The sequence below is a fragment of the Oncorhynchus mykiss genome, chromosome 8, assembly GCF_013265735.2.
Source record: "Oncorhynchus mykiss isolate Arlee chromosome 8, USDA_OmykA_1.1, whole genome shotgun sequence".
NCBI classification, from domain to species: Eukaryota; Metazoa; Chordata; class Actinopteri; order Salmoniformes; family Salmonidae; genus Oncorhynchus; species Oncorhynchus mykiss.
The window spans coordinates 22,021,098-22,043,930 of record NC_048572.1 but is presented as its reverse complement, the minus strand read 5'-3'; the positions used below and the strand labels follow the sequence as shown (position 1 = coordinate 22,043,930).

The following is a 22,833-nucleotide window of genomic DNA, read 5'->3' as shown; positions in this document are numbered from 1 at the left end:
CTGTTTTACGCACCAAGGGTATATGGGAAACAGGCACGAGAGAGGAAAAGGAAAATATGTTTTCGTTAAGGTTGTTCAAGCACCCAAGAAACAACGAACTTAGCACCTGGCTGGAAAGAGGACGAGCTCTTACGGTGTGTTTATGGAAATGCTACCGCATGAAACTTTCATGAACCATCAGTTTGAGAGTTGACCATTCTTTCAGCTGGGGATGCTACAGGGACCATACCAGAGAATCTGTAAGGGAGCAGATGATCTATGATATGGATTGGAACCAGTCTGATTCTTATGAGTTCATGTTGTCTGATTTAAAGGCTACAAAAGTTATTTTTGGGAAGAAAATACTTTTCTATTTTTAGCTCATTTGATCCCGACATGACAGTGTGCCTTTCAACTAATCTTTTTTTGTGTTCCAACCCTGTCATTGCTGTGTACAGGCAACCCCAGCAGGTCGTCCAGCAGACGCTGCCCCCTCCTGTCTTCCAGTTGATGCTGACCAAGCTGCCCACAATCCGAGCAGCACCTAACCCACACCCTTTTCCTACCCCTTACCCTAAACCGGGTTCGTATCCTAACCCAACCCCAACCCTTATCCTAAACCGGGTTCGTGTCCAAATCCCAAACCTCCCCTCACCATACACTGATACATCACACTCTTCCCTTCTTTGAGCCCACCCCTCTCTTTATTTATGGTTTTGTTTAGACTGATTTTGTTTTGACTCCTGTTTTTTTTGTTTTTATTTTGCTTGGCACTCATATTTTAACATTCAAGATAGATTGAGATAGATTGGGGGTAAGGCCCTGCGATTGACTAGCGTCCTATCCAGTTGGTGTACTGGTACATCAAGCTACAAGGTACATTACACTACAGAAACAAGAGATAGGCTCCTACTCTTATGAGCCATTTTGGCTCACACAAGCAAAGTCTCGCGCAAAGTTACCCCTCTTAATTTGACTTGCAGCTTTAACAGAGTCAAGGAAAATAAATGGAAGATAAATTCACCATTCAGCAGGACAATAACCTAAAATGCAAGGCTAAATTTACACTGGAGTTCCTTACCAAGAAGACAGTGAATGTTCCAGAGTGGCCGAGTTACAGTTTTGACATAAATCTACTTGAAAATCTTGAAAATGGTTGTCTAGCAATGATCAACAACCAATTTGAGAGCGCTTGAAGAATTTGGAAAATAATATTAGGCAAATATTGTACAATCCAGGTGAGTAAAGCTCTTAGAGACTTACCCAGAAGACTCACAGCTGTAATAGCTACTAAATATGATTCTAATGTATTGACTCAGGGGTGTGAATACTTATGTAAATTCGATATTTCTGTATTTAATTTTCAATACATTTGCCAACATTTCTAAAAACATGTTTTAACTTTTTTATAATTGGGTATTGTGTGTGGATGGGTCAGAGAAAAAAAATATGTTTAATCAATTTTGTATTCAGGCTGTAACACAACAAAATGTGGAATAAATCAAGGGGTATGAATAAGGCACCGTATATATATATATTTTTTTTTTTGGACCAGAATGATTTTAGTAGGTTATTTCCATCTACTCATCTCTTAAAATGTGTTGACTTGCCTGTCACCATAGCCAGCTAGCTAGCTAACGTGTCTAACATAGATGGCTAACTATAGTACATATACTAACGGCTGTCCTAGCCAGTATAGCAAAGATTATCTGAGTCATTCAGTGGATAACACAGCTTCACCTTTTCCTCTGTGATCCAGAAATACTTTACAAAATTAAGAGTACATGTTTTTCTGTCTGAGCATAGCTGGGTCATTCCTACTTTGTGGTACCTTTTGGACCTCAAAACTTTTGGAGAGAAAAAAAAGTATTTTTGTGTTTTAGTATTCTATCAGAAAGAGGACATGTTTGACTTTCAGAAAAAACATATTGGTCAAGCTCAGGCGCTTATTTTCTTAGGTGCATTTTCCAACCTGTTAGGTGCATACGGGTGGAAATGTGGAGCCCAAATTAGCCATAGCTCTGTGAGTGAGAAAGGTTGAGCGAGTAAAATGGTCAACACTTTAACAGGATTTTTACTTCTCTTTCAAACATATTTTAACATTTAGAAATTTGGTTAATTTTCTCTATAATTTAGCCTAACAGGGTGGAAATATATGAGTGGGACATACAGACTAACAACATGAAACATGGAAAAATAGATAAAATGGAGTGTCTATATTTATGTACTTTTGCACCATTGTTTTCCCACCAAAGAAATTATGACATTTCCTGAATGTGGTGTCATTTTAGAAAGGGGTTATTTTCATAAATGGAGAAATATAACAAACTAACAAATTGGAAAGTGATATCAGAGTCACAGAAAATCGTAAATAAAATATGAAATACAATAATCATGAACAAAAGTAATTGATGAGAGAGAATTTACCTAGGACTATAAAATAATATTATATTTTAAGGCGTATTTCTCGTGGAAGTGGATGAGTAACACCCGGGGACATGGCAAAAAAAGCCTACATCCACTGAAAAAAAAGTTTTCAAAATTATTCCTTTTCAAGAGCCATATTTTTGTGTGTTTAATGTAAGGATACCTGACCTTTTATATTTAAAGCCTTTTGGAATCCACATTTTACACTAAATATAAAGTGATGTCCTGGGGACAGAAAAGGCACTGTAGGCACCTCAACCTTAACATTTGCTATAGATTGCTACAGCAGGCATACACTAACACCATCTGCGGATGCCAATGTTTTCTGTTGAAGTGATTGAACCCAAATACATGTTCATGTGTACTCTTTGGTGGAAGGAAGTTCTTGGAGTAATATTTAATTGTTCTGTCAGGAGGATGTTTGGACACTGACTGTCTTTACTTTCATTTGATCATAATTATTCTGTTATCATTTGCTATCATTTGCCTGTAGAAAGCTACTGCCACCTTGTGGTCTGGAGTTTTTTAAGAGGCTGATCGGCGGTTGAACAGTGCTATCTGAACAACAAAAAGTTGACTGCCGACACTGAGCAGATCTGCTAAGGACCTGTCAGCAGTCCGCACACGTTTTGTAGAACCGCAAGCAAAGTGGTGTCAGAACAAATGTCATGCAGGTCTCAGTTATTCAGAGTGTGAATTAGATACAAAACTAGCTAAAAGGTGAGGAAAGTTGGGGAAGTTAGGATTAAATCACTATTGATTTGTATTCTTCTGTTGTGTTTAGATGGTTCAATGTAAATGTATTCCATTTAGATCTATTTTCCCAAAACCCAACTTCATGGGCCTCCCGGGTGGCGCAGTGGTTAAGGGCGCTGTACTGCAGCGCCAGCTGTGACACCAGAGACTCTGGGTTTGCGCCCAGGCTCTGTCGTAACCAGCCGCGATCGGGAGGTCTGTGGGGCGATGCACAATTGGCCTAGTGTCGTCCGGGTTAGGGGGGGCTTGGCCGGTAGGGATATCCTTGTCTCATCGCGCACCAGCGACTCCTGTGGCGGGCCGGGCGCAGTGCACGCTAACCAAGGTTGCCAGGTGCACGGTGTTTCCTGCGACACAACTTCATAAAGATTAGCATGAGGGGTTTCTGGGAAACAACCAACTACCTCTGCTTGAATTACAAGCAATTCAGAAACTTTTGTAAAATCTCTACCATTTATACACGAACTTGTGAATAAATGGCTGTTGAGATCGTTTACGTATATCTAATGTAAAGATAATCCGCTACCATGAGTCACAGTAGGCTATCGTGAGTGTTAAGAGATTTAAAAGCTTTTTAAATACACTCCTATTTATAAACAGACACATAAACAAGCTTATGAGTGTCAAGATAACTTATATCCAGCTTTGTTTACGGGGTTGGTAAACTAGCAAAGCACAGCCCACACACCATACTGCTGTGTGTTTGTGTGTGTGTGTGTGTGTGTGTGTGTGTGTGTGTGTGTGTGTTGGTCCATAATGAGAATGGAGGAGAGTTTTTAAGGCCATCCAATGTTTTGGTTTTATACAACAATCAAGTTACTGCTCCTGCTGGTAAAAAGTGAATCTCTTTACATTCAAGTATGTGGAAGAATGATGCGCAACAACCCAGCACAACATGTGGAGTAGCTTATTCCCCCACAGAGGAGACACATAAACATTGATGGAGAGATAGAGAGGGAGGGGGAGGATTTGATTTGCCTAATGTATACCCTGCCTCTGAGTGTATTAAAATTAGAGATACTGTCACTGCCAAACATCAGCTCAGACAGACATTGTTTTCAGGCTTCAGGTGGGAAAGGCGTGCTGTCTTTGTGATTTCGGGGTTAGAAATGTGACATTCATGGTGACTGCTGATTTGTCTTCCTGCCCCCTCTCCTGCCATGTGTCACATTGTGAATTGTATTTTCTGTGTTTGTTTGTATAATTCATGAAGAGCTCCGAGAGGAATAGTAACAGTACAGAACAGTGATGTGCTGTGAAACATGAGGTAGTGCTATCTGTTAGTTAGTAGGGTGCGATAGTGTTGTGTTTTAGCCATAGGAGTGACATGATCCCTAACTTAAGGGCTCAACCTCTCTCACACAAGGCTGGTTTACTAGCCCATAACGTTTTAACACCTCAGTTTCTCTCTAGCAGTATGAACTATGCTGTAGCAACACCTTGAGGGGATAGTCCTCAATTGGAACGGTATGCCAGTAAATTCTATTGATCCTCTTATTAGTCCTCTAAGGCCTACCACATAGATCACAGTGTAATTTGACCATTGAGGACCATCGTTAACGATGTCATTGGTCCCTCAAGTTATAGCCACTAAAGGGCCATTCGAATCCTACAGAGAGGTGTTGCTATGGCTCTCATAGGTGGAGACAGTGTGTCCATGGGCCTCCCTCGGGAAGGAGTATTTCCCCTAATCACATCTGCCCAGAGAATAACCCATGTGCCCCCCTCCCTCACATTCGTTTAAATTTTTACTCTGTCCTTTTTTTCCCCAGGTTCCTTCAATTACCAGATCTGTGGACCATGACAAAATATTGGCGCTCAGGCAGCAGACTCAGTTCCTCTGGGATGCTTATTTTTCTTCGGTAGCAAAAATAGTATTAACTACATTAGAGGTAAGCTCTCCCATTTATAGAACTGTTCATTTGAATCAAGAGTGGGTGGGAGCGGGTTGGGAGGATTGCAGGGCCAGACAGCCAGCAGCCAGGATAACGGATAGCCTTTTCTATAATGTGCACAAGTGGCCAGGATGAATTGATGGTGGCTGTACAACAGCGTTTCCCAAACAAGTTCTTAATTTCCCCTGTTTTTTGTGTGTTTTTTTACTCCTCCTGACAGTCTGGCTCTTACTTTGGGAGTGATTTCACTATACTCTCTCTTCTGTCTCAGTCTCTGGGGGGAAACAGACACAAAGGGCTTTCATCAGGCTCTTCCCCAGATCAGTCAGGACCTGCCATGATCAAAAGAGATTGCAGTGTAACTGTTTCCTCTGGAATCTTAAATGTCTAGAGACTCTCATGAACTAGAGTACAACGACAGGTAGCTGGGGGTTCCTTAAACAAAACTCCCCCTTGTGCTATACTGCTACTGTTTATTGTTGTCACACCCCCAAATATAGTGTCCTCTAAGAGCAAAGTTAAAATAATTGTCATGTTTCTCCTGGAACAATCAGAAAAACACGTTTTATGGTCTGATGTGTGGAGAGGAAGCCACGGTATGAGGTGTTTTGGCCTGCAGGTATGAGAGGAAAGGTTCAGCAGGGTAACATCAGAACATTCTCATAGGCTCTCTGTTCGCCCCTCTGTCTCACTCAACATTTTGAGGGTTTTACTTTGGTCTGAGTTTTTCCATGGGTTTTTATTTTAACGCACTTTCACTAATTGTTCTATCACTGACCCATTCAGAAGCTACTCTGTTATGATAGTGTTGTGGGCTCTAATTTAGAACTCACTCAACAGACACTCCAACCTGTTTACCCATATGTCTTTGTCCCTGAGGTTTTCATTTCACTTCTTCATTTTGAGGGTGTCCGTGTTTAATTTCTCCACTCTCTATCTTTACTCCCTTCTTGTTTCCATTCAATTTACCACTTCATAAAGGAAATAATGACAAGGAGGGTTGAGGAGGAGGGGGAAAAGAGAAAGTGAGGAGGATAAATTATAGGCATTCCGCCATGGTTCTTCAAAGGGAGCCACAGCAGCACTTTGTGATAAATTGGATTAGGGCCGAGCGTTGGTTTTATGTGTTGCCGGGCGAACGTCACCACCAGGTGCCTAGTCCAAATCCAACAGGGAAGAAATTAGGCCCATCTCCATGGATATTTACCGTTGTGCAGATGTGGTAAATGCTCGGCACTACCTGCCGACTGACAAAATGGGGGAAATTAGGCATTCTAAATAGCCCCGCAAGTGGCACACACACACAGGGCTTTTGTGAGGTTGTCGATAAGTGCCAGCTAATTCTCCATATAGATCAAAAAGCACATCTCGTCTCAGTGTTCCTGGCACTGGACAGGCATATGGACTCTAAACTGTTATGATAATCACACTGAGGGTGGCCGTTTGAGGTGCGGGACAAACAGACAGACGCACTGCTTCCCTCATAGCCAGATAAATCTGACCTGAATCTGTCAATAGGGTTTTCAGAGACATTTGCCTACAATGCAGAACAAGTATAACACAGTCACATGATACTGTAGCAACTCCTGTAGAAGAGAAAATATATTTTTTACTGTAGAGGTACTGTATCTTGAGCAACATAAATGAAGCTCATCACCTAGCAGGGAGTAAACAGTGTGGAGGGGTCGACCTACCGCCTCGTCTCTCTGAGGGGGTTGCTTGTTAAGGCGTCTCTCACAACCTCATTAGGACCCACAGTTCAAACGGAGGAAGCAGCCAGGAAAGCACCGGGCTCTGAGAGCATGTAAGAGAGGAGACCCATATGGAGGTCTCTTGCTGTGGATCCAAGAGCAGGAGAGCTGTGGCCTTTCTACTTCAGGACATGCAGTGAGGCAGGTTTATTGGAAAGAGCAATCAGAAGTAGATGGCTGATATGATATGAAATGACTGTCATTAATGTTAATGATTGAGAGGTTGGTTTTGTGTCCAATGACTCAACTAATATCAGGACCCATAGGTGACCATCTTCATGTAAAATATCCTGTGCATCATCAGTCCATCACTTTTACTGCATGACCACTGCATGCAAATAACTCCTTACGGTCATTGCTGTTCAATGGACTGTCAGTAGCACAGTCATCATATATAGCAACATGGGACGACGAGATACAGGTCCAATCTCCACAGTCAACATGCAAGGTAACAGTTGCACCTGGGTGAGTGGGCATCAGTCCCAGCTGAGGGTGTGAGGTGTTATCTGCATCAGCAAGACGCTGCTCGACAACATGGCCACGTCTATCAGACCCAGCCTCTTGCACAGCGAGCAGCTTCTTTGTACTAATCCTCTCTCTCTCTCCTCCTCCTTCTCTCCGTCTTGTTTCTTTTTCTGCAGATAATCCAAGACAGAATACATTCACACGTATCCAGGAACAAGTTGATGTGGAATTCGTTGCCTGGTGGACTGTACGTTCTGCCTCAGTTCTCCACAGACGCTGCAGTGTTCCCCTTCTACTACTCCTCTATGGGTGAGTTGGAGCCTGGTGGACTGTACGTTCTACCTCAGTTCTCCACAGACGCTGCAGTGTTCCCCTTCTACTACTCCTCTATGGGTGAGTTGGAGCCTGGTGGACTGTACATTCTACCTCAGTTCTCCATGGACGCTGCAGTGTTCCCCTTCTACTACTCCTCTATGGGTGAGTTGGAGCCTGGTGGACTGTACGTTCTGCCTCAGTTCTCCACAGACGCTGCAGTGTTCCCCTTCTACTACTCCTCTCTGGGTGAGTTGGAGCCTGGTGGACTGTACGTTCTGCCTCAGTTCTCCACAGACGCTGCAGTGTTCCCCTTCTACTACTCCTCTATGGGTGAGTTGGAGCCTGGTGGACTGTACGTTCTGCCTCAGTTCTCCACAGACGCTGCAGTGTTCCCCTTCTACTACTCCTCTATGGGTGAGTTGGAGCCTGGTGGACTGTACGTTCTACCTCAGTTCTCCATGGACGCTGCAGTGTTCCCCTTCTACTACTCCTCTATGGGTGAGTTGGAGCCTGGTGGACTGTACGTTCTACCTCAGTTCTCCACAGACGCTGCAGTGTTCCCCTTCTACTACTCCTCTATGGGTGAGTTGGAGCCTGGTGGACTGTACGTTCTACCTCAGTTCTCCACAGACGCTGCAGTGTTCCCCTTCTACTACTCCTCTATGGGTGAGTTGGAGCCTGGTGGACTGTACGTTCTACCTCAGTTCTCCACAGACGCTGCAGTGTTCCCCTTCTACTACTCCTCTATGGGTGAGTTGGAGCCTGGTGGACTGTACGTTCTACCTCAGTTCTCCATGGACGCTGCAGTGTTCCCCTTCTACTACTCCTCTATGGGTGAGTTGGAGCCTGGTGATAACCTGCTATTATGTGTCTGTGTAACAGACTGCTCTCTGGGTGAGTTGGAGCCTGGTGAGAACCTGCTATTATGTGTCTGTGTAACAGACTCCTCTCTGGGTGAGTTGGAGCCTGGTGATAACCTGCTATTATGTGTCTGTATAACAGACTCCTCTCTGGGTGAGTTGGAGCCTGGTGATAACCTTCTATTATGTGTCTGTATAACAGACTCCTCTCTGGGTGAGTTGGAGCCTGGTGATAACCTGCTATTATGTGTCTGTGTAACAGACTCCTCTCTGGGTGAGTTTGAGCCTGGTGATAACCTTCTATTATGTGTCTGTATAACAGACTCCTCTCTGGGTGAGTTGGAGCCTGGTGATAACCTTCTATTATGTGTCTGTATAACAGACTCCTCTCTGGGTGAGTTGCAGCCTGGTGATAACCTGCTATTATGTGTCTGTATAACTTCTATGCATGGGAACTGTTGACACACAACCATAAGGAATCAGACCTCCGCTCCGGCAATGTGCTCTCTTCAATGTGCTCTCTTCAACTTTTCCTCCATGCTATTTTATATACCCCAGTGCTACATATTAATACCCTCTGAGAAAATGTTGCTCATGCTTGCCAACCACAGACAAATTTTACATAAAGTCATGTTTGGGGACCAAACAATGCACTTTACAACGGAAATTGTCTTGGATGTAACCTTGCAAGCTGGTATATGTTATCCCATATCCTATCTGCAGTCCCATTAACTGCCAAGGGTCAAGTCCTCCCTAGTCAGTGATTAGTTGTCACTGAAATGGAACAGTGAACAGCATAAAGCCTAGAGCTGCAGCAGAGCAGTCAGTGTCTTGTGTATTTCCTCCGGCATTGAGCACCTTGGAGCTGTGCACTATGAACTGTGCTGCTGTCGCAGTCCTGCGAGGAGCACTGGGATGAAGCCATAACTCAGATAGATGCTTGTCTTTCTCTGAGGAGTTGTGTACAGGAGGAATGGGCAGTTTGCTTTATGCTTCGACAGTTATATGTTTTTGCCGGTACTGAAGGAATAACGTTGTCAATGCCGGTAAAACACAGGCATTATCAGTCTCACTTTCCATAATTCTGATAGCAGCAGATGTTTTTAGTGTTTTCCTTTGCATTGTAGGCCTATTTCAATTCTACTGACTTTAATTGACCGTTTTTAAGCTTTTATTTGTCTCTGTCAATTTCAAGTTGATGTTACAATATTTTGTTATTATGACAGCATCTGTCCCGAATCATATCTGCTCCTCTGAGAAGTGGAAAAGAAGGAACGATAACGATATTGGGCTCCATTTCTGGGGGGTCTTGATGACTGGGTATACCGCCTCAAAATCACAAATTGGATTTCCAACTTGTTTAGTAGAGAGTCCAGCTCCTTTGGTACCTCCTATAATGTGCTTCACAATCCTCTTTTGTCTGTGTTTAAAGCTACTGGGAATGTATGAAGAGATGCCAAAGCAGTGGATAAGAATGAGAAGGTCCATTTACTGTAGAAACTTTAGAATGTTTGAATGTCCCCTGTTGAAACTGCTTGTTTTCCACAGTCATCCGACCCAATTCTCGTCGCCATTTGAGTGAATTTTTTGAATTTTGTTTGAGCTGTCAATAAATCTCAATCTATAGCTTTTCACATGAGGAAATTATATATTGTCTAAATCCTCGGATTAGATTGGCAGGGTACACAAAATGATGTGAATTATCTGACCGCTACATATGCAGTTCCACACAGTCTTCTCCCATTGTGTAATGCCGATTCGGCAGTGTACAGAAGGACTATCTCCAGGATGTTGCTAGAAGAAGAGTGATTTGTTTACCACCACCTTGTGTGAAAAAGCGGTAACACTTGCCCTCGTCACCCCACCTCTTCACTTCCCCGGCACCTCTATTTATTTTTAAGGTTACCAACTAGATTTCCTCGAGGCTTCAGGGCCCCCTAACAGCTTTCTCCTTTGCAGTCCCATCACTATCATTGATCCAGCCTGGCTTTCTGTTTTGGTCCGGAAAACCCTCCAACTTGCCTTGTTTGCTGAGCATGATTGTTCCGGTTCATTGCAATCAGTGGGATTTTTTTTCTTCTATTACCATAGTACAGTTTGACTTCGTTCTGTCAATATTAATGAGGTCTAGTTTCTGAGCGTGTTTCAGATCACACTGAACCTTTCTAATGACGAGTTCTAGAGCTCCTTCGCTAAGGCCAGTAACAAGCATAAAGGCTAATAACCAACATGACACCTCGCTTCACTAGGCCTACAGTAAGGTATCCTGCAAAGGGCAGACTCTCAAGATAAGAGGGGCCATTATACAAGGCTCTTTTTTACAAATGTGGGACTAACAGCCTACTCTGCGACAGCTGTTGGTGTGTTCTAAAGGGAACAGTAATGTTGGATCAATGCTTAACATACCTTGTTGAAATTGAAAATATGTTTCCCCTGTCTTAACAACAGTTGAAGAAATTACTTTGATCACAGTTATTTCAATGAAAGTCATTTGAACAAAATGTTTTTGCCAGTTCTGCTTGGTACATTTGCAGTTTAATGTTGGATTCGAACGTTTGTTTGAAGTGCACTTAAAATTGCTGCCAGAAATGACTGTGGTGTTTCCCGGAGGAAACATTTCTTCTACAAAAGTGTTGCCAGAGTAAAATAGTTTAAGGCTTATGGGATTTTGATGACCGGATGATAATGATTATATTTTTTTATATATTTAACTAGGCAAGTTATTTAAGAACAAATTCTTATTTTACAATAACGACCTACCCCGGTCAAACCCTCCCCTAATAACCCGGACGACACCGGGCCAATTGTACGTCGCCCAATGGGACTCGTGTGGTCCTAATGCAATACTGAATCCTCCTTTGAAGATGATCGGCAGAGATTTTCTACAGATTTCTTTGCTTATGCAACAATGTCTGCAAAGAACAAACCTATTCAGGTAAATGCTATGCTCACCCAATGGACACATACAAACAGCCAGCACAAGTTTGCTATCACGTCAAGAAGGCATCGTTTGGTGATCAGGGTCCAAAATAGGTCTTCTAGAGGCACCACATAGCATCAGGGTAAATCCATAAATAGAGCCCAGTACACCAGAGAGGTCAGAGAGTCCACAGCCCTGTGTCAGAGAGATTGATAGGGATGCTGTAAGTGCACTGGGTGTCCATTTATGCTTGATGAGGTGGATGGATTGGAGAGTCCAGTCTGTCCCTTCTGAAGGTGTGTGTCAGAAAGGTTAATGTCTTGAGGTGCATGTGTGTTAAGTTGTGTCTGAAGGTGTGTATTAAGGTGTGCGTCTGAAGGTTTGTGTTAAGGTTTATGTCTCTCTGTGTGGTTGCAGGTAAGATCCCGTCCCAGGAGTTCACTGCTGTTATCCAGGCCGTGACTCCTCTCCAATCTCAGCTGCAGCCCATAGTCAAGCTCGTCATCGCTGTTGCCAAATCCAAGTTCTGTGCACAGGTGAGAGCTCAGACCTATGACCCGTGAGCTAAGGCGAAACAGCAGGGATGCAGACCATTCATTTCTATACTGTAACTCGAAGTCAGTGGAAGTTTATCTTATGGGATATAGCATAAAGCTTTATAGCTATACGGCATGTCATGTCTCCCATGCTATATTTACGGGTGTGCTATATGGCCAATATACCACGGCTAAGGGCTGTTCTTAGGATACCTGGATATAGCCCTTAGCCGTGGTATATTGGCCATATCACACAAACCCCTGAGGTGCTTTATTGCAAATTATAAACTGGTTACCAACGTAATTAGAAGAGTAAAAGGAACTGTTATGTCATACCCATGGTATGTCTGATGTACCACAGCTTTCAGCCAATTAGCATTCACCCACTCAAACCACCCAGTGGACAGACTTATTTTCGCTATATATCCGCTGCTAAAAAAACAATGGCTATATGTACGGGGTCTATGCTCTTTTGAATTAAGATTTGATTTAATTGTTTTGTTTGCAGATAATTGTGCTGTGGAATTGTGACAAGCCTTTACCTCCGAAGAGCAAGTGGCCCTCCACCACCGTGCCTATCACTGTCATTGAGGGAGAGAGAAAGGTATGAGATTTCCTAGTTAAGCGGGTGTTAAGATTACATGTTTTATCGATTTTAATGTGTTTTATTGAGTCTTAATCATTGAGGGAATGTGCATGACTGTTAAGGAGAACTGACACTAATATATTTATTTGACGTTCAAAAAATATTGCTATCAGGTTGTAAATCACAACTGGCCTGGTACATTGTTTGCTGCCTCCACCCATTCAGGATGCACTGTTTCAGTTTCAGTTTTTGAAAAAAAGTTTTTTTTTAAACCCAAGACAAATTTAACTAAGGCTGGGCATGTCAATAAAATCAAATCAGCAAGGACAATGATCACAAGTCGGTCATAACATGGGAAATAGGCTAGCGTATCTATTTATGTAGCTATTTATTTAGCAAGGTAAAAACACTGAGCCTAACGTTGGCTGGCTAGCTAGATAGTTGCTGGGAGGGTGTCATGTTGTTTTTCGGTGGCTAAAGCTAGAGGCAGGTGTCATTTGGCTAGCTAGCAAAAAATATGAATTTCTATGCTGAAATAGAACGACTATTATCCACGTAGCATATCTCTTGCGTTCATGAATTCAATGTGGCTATCTACTACCATTTCAGAGCACTATCGTCTGAGTGTGCCAGAGCGCAAAATAACTGATGAATTTATGACACCCGCTGAATACGACTGGTGTCAATAAAACGTAGGCAAAAAAAGTAAGATAGCTACGAAAGCTCTAGATAACATGTAAACAGCCTAACCAGCTCTGATAGGGCGAGTACAATGGTCAGAGGTGTTCTCTCATTTGTGTCTGGAAGTAGCTAGCAAGCTAGCCAACTTTAGCCAGTTAGCTTGGGTGACTGACTGCAAAACGCTCTGAATTTATGAACAGATAATCTGACAGCACTCTGAGGCAATTTATGAATGCAACCTGAGCTAGTTGTCAATCAAATGTTTTTGGCATTGATCAAATGGGTGGGCAGGCAGGCAAGTTCCCATTAATTTGTAAAAATGTGGGTTGGGACCAGCATACATTGGCAGGCAAGCTGCAGAAGGACAAGCAGGCTACTATTCCCCATCGTTTATCAGTGCAATTCTGAAAAAGTTTGAGAGGGTTTATCTAATTTTCCCTCATTAGATTTTAGCTCATCTCACTCTAGCTAGCGGCAGCGGCAGAGCGTTGGACATGTAACCGAAAGGTTGCAAGTTCATATCCCCGAGCTGACAAGGTACAAATCTGTCATTCTGCCCCTGAACAGGCAGTTAACCCACTGTTCCTAGGCTATCATTGAAAATAAGAATTTGTTCTTAACTGACTTGCCTAGTAAAATAAAATAAATGGTTGTTGTTGATGTGCATAACTGAGGGATGTGCATAACTTTCATGGTGGTTTCATCAAAATTAAATCTAGAATCGGCTTCCTATTTCGCAACAAAGCCTCCTTCACTCACGCCGCCAAACATACCCTCGTAAAACGGACTATCCTACCAATAATTTACAAAATAGCTTCCAATACTCTACTCAGCAAACTGGATGCAGTCTATCCTGTATGCTCTAGTCGGCTGGCCCTCGCTACATATTCGTCGCCAGACCCACTGGCTCCAGGTCATCTATAAGTCGAAGTTAGGTAAAGCTCCGCCTTATCTCAGCTCACTGGTCACGATGGCAACACCCAACCGTAGCACGCACTCTAGTAGGTATATTTCACTGGCCATCCCCAAAGCCAACACGTCCTTTGGCCACCTTTCCTTCCAGTTCTCTGCTGCCAATGACTGGAACGAATTGCAAAAATCGCTGAAACTGGAGACTTATATTTCCCTCACTAACTTTAAACATCAGCTATCTGAGCAGCTAACCGATCACTGCAGCTGTACATAGCCATCTGTAAATAGCCCACCCAATCTACCTACCTCATCCCCATATTATTTTTATTTATTTTTCTGCTCTTTTGCACACCAGTATCTCTACTTGCACATCATCATCTGCTCATCTATCACTCCAGTGATAATTTAATCAATTGTAACTACTTCGCACACACTGTATATAGACTTTCCTTTTTTTCTATGGTGTTATTGACTGTATGCTTGTTTATTCCATGTGTAACTCTGTGTTGTTGTTTGTGTCGCACTGCTTTGCTTTATCTTGGCCAGGTCATAGTTGTAAATGAGAACTTGTACTCAACTAGCTTACCTGGTTAAATAAAGGTGAAATAAATAAATGTAATTAAATCAATAGGACTGTAAAGTTACCAAATGTAAAAGAACTCCCGTGGTATTTACATATTTGCAAAAATCCATTCAGGTGTATTTTGTGGCTTTTGGCGAATGCGTTCTAATGATCTAAAGTCACACTGTTGCTACAGCCTGTAAACACACAGTCCAGTTCAAAGTGAATGATGACAGGCCCGTGTGGCAAATTGCTTATTTGCATAAAGGCGTACTGTAGCTCTGATTGGCTATGGCTCACCGCTCTGCGTAGACTCTGGTCCTTGACGAGACAGATGTATTTATTCGTTTTATTTACTGCAGTGTCTATTAATTGTCCAAACGCACGGCCGCTTTCCCACTCTATAATGCTTTCGAATTTTCACAAATGCCAAACATTCTAAGAATTTATGAAAATGTGAAAATCACCAATACTAAGTGCCAGCTTGTCAGAATTTTTTTTTTTTTAAATAAAAAATACAATATATAATCTGTCAAATTCTTCCTGGGGGTGTATATGAACAGATTTTAATATGTTTTCATGTTGCAACAACTCTGTCAGTTCCACTTTAAAGTCAGGGGAGATAAAATGCAGTCGTACATTTCTAATAAAATCCTTTCAAGCTTTTCTTTAATTTGTCCTTTTTGGAACTGGCCCTGACTGAGTGCGAGTCTGTCTCCTGGAATCTGAGCTCAGCTTACCCTGACTGTTGAGCCATGAAGCAGCTTGAGGCTGCTTCCAGGACTGTTCCAGGCGCACTCTGGATAAAACACCGGTCCATCACAATGCCATTACTGTGCCACGCCTCAGCTGAATCATTTTAGTAGTGCTAAAGGTACCACTTTGCAGTGATGTTCTTATGAGCTTTTAAAACAATGGGAGTTAGTACACCAGACATCATACTTCCAAACAGGACAAATGCTCTTACGGAATGCAAGCATCTTAAACACAGTAATGTGGTTTCAATCAAACTATTCTGATGAAACGCTATTGCGCTGACAGTATGAATTCATCCAACCCTTCATTGAGTCCAAATAATCACTCCGATTGTGTTATTTGGAGCGTTCCATTCACTTAAAGAGAGCGTTCACCCAAATTACACACTTTCCATGATTTCCTTACCCAGTAAGCAGTCTATGGACAAGGTATGACAGTAATCCATTCTTTAGTTTTCCTGGCACTGTTTCCAAATGCTAACATTTAGCGTTTGTGGCACAAATACCATTCAAGTCATATGACTGATATTAGAATTGTTCATGCATCATGTCCAAATCAATCGAAAGTGTCTCAAATTGATTGTGAAGCTCAACAGTCACTTATAGATGATTTGAACATGATGAGCAAAAAATGTTAAAGTCTGTCCCATGACATAAAATGGGATTTGTATCACAAATGCTAAAATGTTAGCCATGGAAACAAAACCAAAGCATGGATTGCTGTCACACATTGTCTACAGACTGCTTGGAAACCAATGTGTGCTTTTGCAATTGGGTGAACTATCCCTTTAATTGCTGGCTTCATAAATATCTCCTACTCAAAGCCAAAGTGGAATTCCAATCAGCAGTGTCATGCTTGCTGCTTACCACAGAATTCAGTCAACCCTCCCACCCCCCACGCTCTCTCTCTCTCACACACACACACACTTCTCAGTTTTTCCATAACCCGCAGCAGCCCAGCTGTTGTCCTAACACAAGGCCAGTACTCCATGCCGCCCCACTGAGGCAGGAGCAGGACCCTAAAACCCAATGGCAGATCCCTTAATTGATATTGTTTGTTCTCATGTGGTAAACACGGCAATGGAAAAAATGTGTTCCCATTATAACAATAAACAGCTTTTCTAAAAGCTTTTAATACTCTTTGAGTATTCTAGCCTAACAAGACAGCTGCTCCAGAGTAGTAATTCTCCACAGCTCTCTCCCCAAACAATAAGAGTTTCAATGTGTGGAAACCAGCGAGTCAAACGTTCACATCACACTGAATCAGAGCACTGCCAAGAGACTGAGGAAAGGCTAATGGTGGATGTGTTCCGTGTTCTGCAATTGTGCATCTTTTGTTGTCCCTCATATCATCTGTGAAAAAAGCAAAGTAATTGTATGTTTGTCAGGGGGACAGAATATCTAAAGAGGCTCTTATTATCTGGTGTCCTAAATAGTTTATCTCCCCTCAAGGCCGGCATTCAGTTTAAACATTTAAGCAGTGTTTTCCTACTGCCTAATACATGTCACCTATTTATTTAGGCTCATTGAAATTACACTGTAACCTAGACCCCATTTATTGTGTTTTCGGTCCTATACTTTCCATTGTGTTTACACTATTTTCCTTTTTAGCAAGCTAGTATGAAAAGCAGGGGCATCATTTCATGCTGTTGCATGAATGCATTGTGTGATAGACAAGGGAAAACACTGGCTGCTGTGAAAGGGCCTTAATGAACCACAGTCCCTCTCCCCTCCGTCGTAATATATCATTTTTGTATTTCAATGGACTGCACTAATCAGCCCTGAGTAGAGGTCACCAGCAGCATTTGATCAAAATCCAGCATATTATATTATCGATTTTTCCTCCATGTTTGTGTCCTCAGGAAAGTAACACATCTAAAAATAGGTCCCCTCATCATGTTCCTTCAATTTTCATTTCCATTTGAAGGCTAATTAAGTTGGCCCGCATTCTTGCCATGGATCACTTTATAGCCAGCTGCCATTAGATCACTATCCTTGCTCTCGACAGACCTGCCACTCACTCCCAAGCCTGATGGCTTGGAGCTAAGCCCTTCACTGACTTGTGGGGTGTGTGTGATTGTGTGCGTCGGTGTACATGTGAGATCTCCACAGTAGCATCTCCACAGCTGTGTGTGGGTGGCTGGCTGGCTGAGTGTGTTCCTGTCCTGTGATGCGACGCCTCAAGAAGGGCTCACTGTCTCATTAGCACCTCCAGCTCCCCATCCTTGTCTGATAGCCATTTTCATCAACTGATAATTCATATACAGCCTGGATAACAAGATGTCTCATCAGAAGGGAACGTGGTTAATAAGAACAGATAAATGAAATAAAGTGATTCTTTCAAAGCGTTAGATATTTGATCTCTTGCAAAGCATAGTAATTGGGTTAGTCAAATGCTTTGGAGCACTCTACCATTTTCTCCTCAGGGCGGTCATTTGTCTCACCATGTATACGAGGTGATCTATGGTCACTCAGGGTGTCATTTGTTGTCCCTGAACAATTCTGTCACCTTAATTTATTGTTACTTTCAATAATAATTCCCTGCTTGGCACCCTGAGTTTTCAATTCATGAGTTGATCCTCAAAATCAATTCAGTCCATTCATTCAGGATATACTTTATGTGTTAAATGTTACAGGGCAGAGTTCAAGTAGGCCCCCACTAAATCCAGTCTGCATGGTGATTAGGCCATTCTAGGGGTCAGTTTTCATTCACAACTTGGATTCACAATATCCTTATCGCCTAACCTGCAATCAAATCAATCTGTATACTACAATTGAGTGTCACGCCCTGACCGTAGATTGCTTTGTATGGGGCGGCAGGGTAGCCTAGTGGTTAGAGCGTTGGGCTAGTAACCGGAAGGTTGCACGTTCAAATCCCCAAGCTGACAAGGTACAAATCTGTCGTTCTGCCCCTGAACAGGCAGTTAACCCACTGTTCCTAGGCCGTCATTGAAAAAAATAATTTGTTCTTAACTGACTAGTTAAACAAAGGTATAAAACTTTTTTTTTTTTAAGTTTCTATTTTTAGTTTGGTCAGGGTGTGATGTGGGTGGGTATTCTATGTTTTGTTCTATGTTTGTATTTCTATGTGTTTGGCCTGGTATGGTTCCCAATCAGAGGCAGCTGTCAATCGTTGTCTCTGATTGAGAACCATACTTGGGCAGCCTGGTTTCGCCCTTGAGTTGTGGGTAGTTGTTTTCTGTTTTGTGTGTATCACCTGACAGAACTGTTTCGTTCTCGTTATCTGGCGTTGTTATTTTGTTTAGTGTTCAGTTTTTTATTAAATTTACAACATGAACACTTACCACGCTGCACCTTGGTCCTCTCCTTCTTCCACCTACGACGACCGTTACATTGAGGAATAATGACACATGATTGCACTTTGAAGCAAAACAATACGAATAAAAAATGGTACACAAAGTGGAGGAAATCTATTTCTACTGCAAAAAAAGTACACCTGCATGATACAAATTATCCAAGTTCAACAGGCTGAAATATCTCACTTCACATTCCCTTAAACTCCGAACAGAGTCTGTGTAAACAGCAATGGTAAAGGAAGTTCACAAAGGAGCTGGGTTTCTGTGGGCCAGTCAGGGTTCTTGGGCCACTGGGCAGGTTGAGGTTGTCCCTGGGCTGTACTATATGGCGTGTCTGGGGCTCCCTCGGCCCTTGGGGTAGGTGTCGAAGGATCCATATGCAGTGAGGTCAGAACACTAGTGAAATGTCGCTGGTTCGACTACCCGAGCTGTGCCTTTGAGCAAGGCACTTAACCCAAATTTGCTCCAGTGGCGCGGTGCTACTATGGCTGACCTTGTAAAACAACACATTTCACTGCACCTATCCGGTATTTGTGACAAAACATCCTCCATCCTCAGTCTCCTAAGGCAGGCTAGACAGCTTGATAGCATTTCACGGTAAGGTTGTTGTATTCGGCACATGTGAGAAATAAAATTTGATTTGATTTGTGAGAGAGAGGTCAAAAGGCTAAGGAGTAAGGGCCACAGGTAGCAAACAACAAACGACAAAGACACTTGATTTGTGGCTTAATATTTAGCTGAGTCATGACTTTAGAGTTGAGTTCTGCTTATGTGGCATCTTTATCAAACATAATGCAATTTTAGTTGACAGTCACTGTAAATAATATGAATATTTAATATCTGAACAAGCTGTTCAAAATTACAACTTCATGCAATTTCATGAAGTGTATATTTACCCCACTATGATACTATGAATTATGTACAGAGATGGGCTTTGACAAAAATGTATCTTGGAAACGACACTTGAGCCATTGAAATCATTTTCTCTGCTGAACTTTGAACTTTGACTATGAATGTATCAAGCATCAAATATGATTAACCCGTAAAGAAAAGCATTGACAAGACTCTGAAGATTGGCCTTGAAGAAACAAGAGTCAATGGAGATAAGGGTGATGCCACATTTTCACCAGGTGACTCAGTGCTACGTCCCTGTATATCTGCCTAGAGGAAAAACCCATTGACACTGACCAGGGATAGAAAGGAAGGAAAGGACAGTGACAGATCAAAACCCTGTGCCACTGTCTCCATGAGACTAGTTAAAGCAGCCCTAGGGGGCGAAGACTGTGGGCTCTGCGACAGAGGAGGCGGAGGGAGACAGACACAGGGAGGATGAGAGAGAGATAGAGAGATGGGCAGACTGAAGGACAAACAGTCCCTAAAGATGTGTATTGGAATCTGAGCTCCAGAGTATATACAGACCTGATGGGAGAGCTGCGGGTGAAGAGGGGTGAGCGATACAACAACAACAACAGCTGGCTAGCCTGATAACCAGAGCAGTGTGTAACCATCAGAACATACCTATATGGGGAAATTAGAGCAATTCATTGAACATTATACAGAGAGTATGCTAATCGGCAATGCAGACCATTAATACAGTAAGGCAAGGTGCACTGCAAGCTAAACGAATACCACTTAATGTTGTGAAGAGTGTGTTGATAATTTTTACCTCTACTGAGGGAGTTATGTTTGATACACACCAGTGAGAGTGCTTTAGTGAGTATCCTCCAGGCTTTACGCTGAAAAAACAGTGAAATTCAGACAGCGTCGCTGGCATGCTGATAGACATTAGAGCTTATTAAGATTAAAGGAATCCATGTCATGTAGAATCTTTTCAAATTTGGCACTGTTTGATGAAACTATTCTCAACTAAAGAGGCACACTGCATACTCATTTCACATTGTGATATTTGCTATTCATTTCTATTTTGAAAAAAATATCTTCGCCCTTGGATATCCGAGTCATAGTTAGCGAGTAATAGCAACGGATTAATTTGAATTTCACGGAATAACTTTGTCTATGAACATACATGGAGCTATTAAAGCTGGAGTCCCCTTTTCCTCGTTTATATAAATACCCTTAAATAATTAAAATCCTCTAAAAATGCATAATTACAGGCAGCTCTATAAAGCCTGCATTTAGGGTAATGGATTAGGTCGTCCACATCATATTAGCCTGGCCGGCAGATCGATAGTTAATAGAGAAGGCACTGATCCCTAAAGCTGTGGTAGGATAATTATCATTAAAATATGCATTTCTTGTGTAAAATGTATTTACAGTCCCATGAGGGTTACCCATGAGTGTTTTAAACTGGTCTTATTCAATCAAGCCCCCAAGACCAGGAGACTACGATACTAAATATACATCATTTAAGCAATAATGCATGAGGCCATATGTTATTACATTTTTTATCATGGCTGTGACGTGGTCATAGCCATGAGGCAAGCAGAGTGGGATAGACCGCCACAGCCATGATAAAAATGTCATAACACATTGACTCAAGTGTATTGCTTTTATACAACAGGTTACCAGCATTAAAACTAGTCAAGGATCATATCACCTCCACCTTACTGGCCACCCTAGACCCACTTCAGTTTGCATACCACCCACAGATGACGCAATCGCCATCACACTGCACACTGCCCTATCCCATCTGGACAAAAGGAATACCTATGTAAGAATGCTGTTAATTGACTACAGCTCAGCATTCAACACCATAGTACCCTCCAAGCTCATCATCAAGCTGGAGGCCCTGGGTCTCAACCCCGCCCTGTGCAATTGGGTCCTGAACTTTCTGATGAGCAGCCTCCAGGTGGTGAAAGTAGGAAACAGTATCTCCACTTCACTGACCCTCATCACTGGGGCCCCACAAAGGTGTGTGCTCAGCCCCCTCCTGTACTCCCTGTTCACCCGTGACTGCGTGGCCATGCACGCCTCCAACTCAATCATCAAGTTTGTAGATGACACAACAGTAGTGGGCTTGATTACCAACAATGACAAGACAGCCTACAGGGAGGAGGTGAGGGCACTCGGAGTGTGGTGTCAGGAAAACAACCTCTCACTCAACTTCAACGAAACAAAGGAGATGATCGTGGACTTCAGGAAACAGCAGAGGGAGCAGCCCCCTATCCACATTGAAGGGACAGCAGTGGAGGTGGAAAGCTTGAAGTTCCTCTGCGTACATATCACAGACAAACTGAAATGATCCACTCACACAGACAGTGTGGTGAAGAAGTCGCAACAGCGCCTCTTCAACCTCAGGAGGCTGAAGAAATTTGGCTTGTCACCCAAAACCCTAACAAACTTTTACAGATGCACAATCGAGAGCATCCTGTCGGGCTGTATCACAGCCTGGTACGGTAACTGTACCGCCCTCGACCGCAAGGCTCTCCAGAGGGTGGTGCGGTCTGCACAACACATCACCAGGGGAAAACGACCTGCCCTCCAGGACACCTACAGCACCAGATGTCATAGGAAGGCCAAAAAGATCATTAAGGACATCACCCAACCAATCCACTGCCTGTTCACACCGCTACCATCCAGAAGGTGAGGTCAGTAGAGGTGCATCAAAGCTGGGACCGAGAGACTGAAGAACAGCTTCTATCTCAAGGCCATCAGACTATTAAACAGCAACCACTAACTCAGAGAGGCTGCTGCCTACATTGAGACCCAATCACTGGCCACTTTAATAAATGGATCACTAGTCACTTTATACAATGCACTCTAAATAATGCCACTTTAATAATTTTACATATCTTACATTACTCATATAACATGTACATACTGTATTTTATACCATCTATTGCACCTTGCCAATGCTGCTCAGCCATCGCTCATCCATATACTTACATGTACATATTCTCATTCACCCCTTTAGATGTGTGTGTATTAGAAGCACACTTGCATTAACATCTGCAAACCATGTGTATGTGACAAATAACATTTGATTTGATTTGAAAAGCAAGATTCTTTCCCAAACCGTAAATTTTTCAACTAAACATGATGCTACATTCACTAACACTGGTTGTCAAGTGCAATTTTAGGCCTTTTCTGGTCGTTAGTTCTATTCATATTGACTGCCATGTCAAGCAAAACTACCCAAGGGCTGGTTGATATTTC

General features: G+C 42.6%; 1 protein-coding gene across 3 annotated transcripts in view; it reads left to right on the top strand.

The window, feature by feature from the left end:
* LOC110529611 (exostosin-1) overlaps positions 1–22,833 on the top strand; it is a 280,414-nt gene that overhangs the window by 244,233 nt on the left and 13,348 nt on the right. For all 3 annotated transcript variants that reach the window (XM_036985038.1, XM_036985037.1, XM_036985039.1), the window contains exons 5-8: positions 4,935–5,054; positions 7,450–7,582; positions 11,786–11,904; positions 12,413–12,508. In XM_036985038.1, the coding sequence (XP_036840933.1) occupies positions 4,935–5,054; positions 7,450–7,582; positions 11,786–11,904; positions 12,413–12,508 (468 nt within the window). The remainder of the gene's footprint in view (positions 1–4,934; positions 5,055–7,449; positions 7,583–11,785; positions 11,905–12,412; positions 12,509–22,833) is intronic.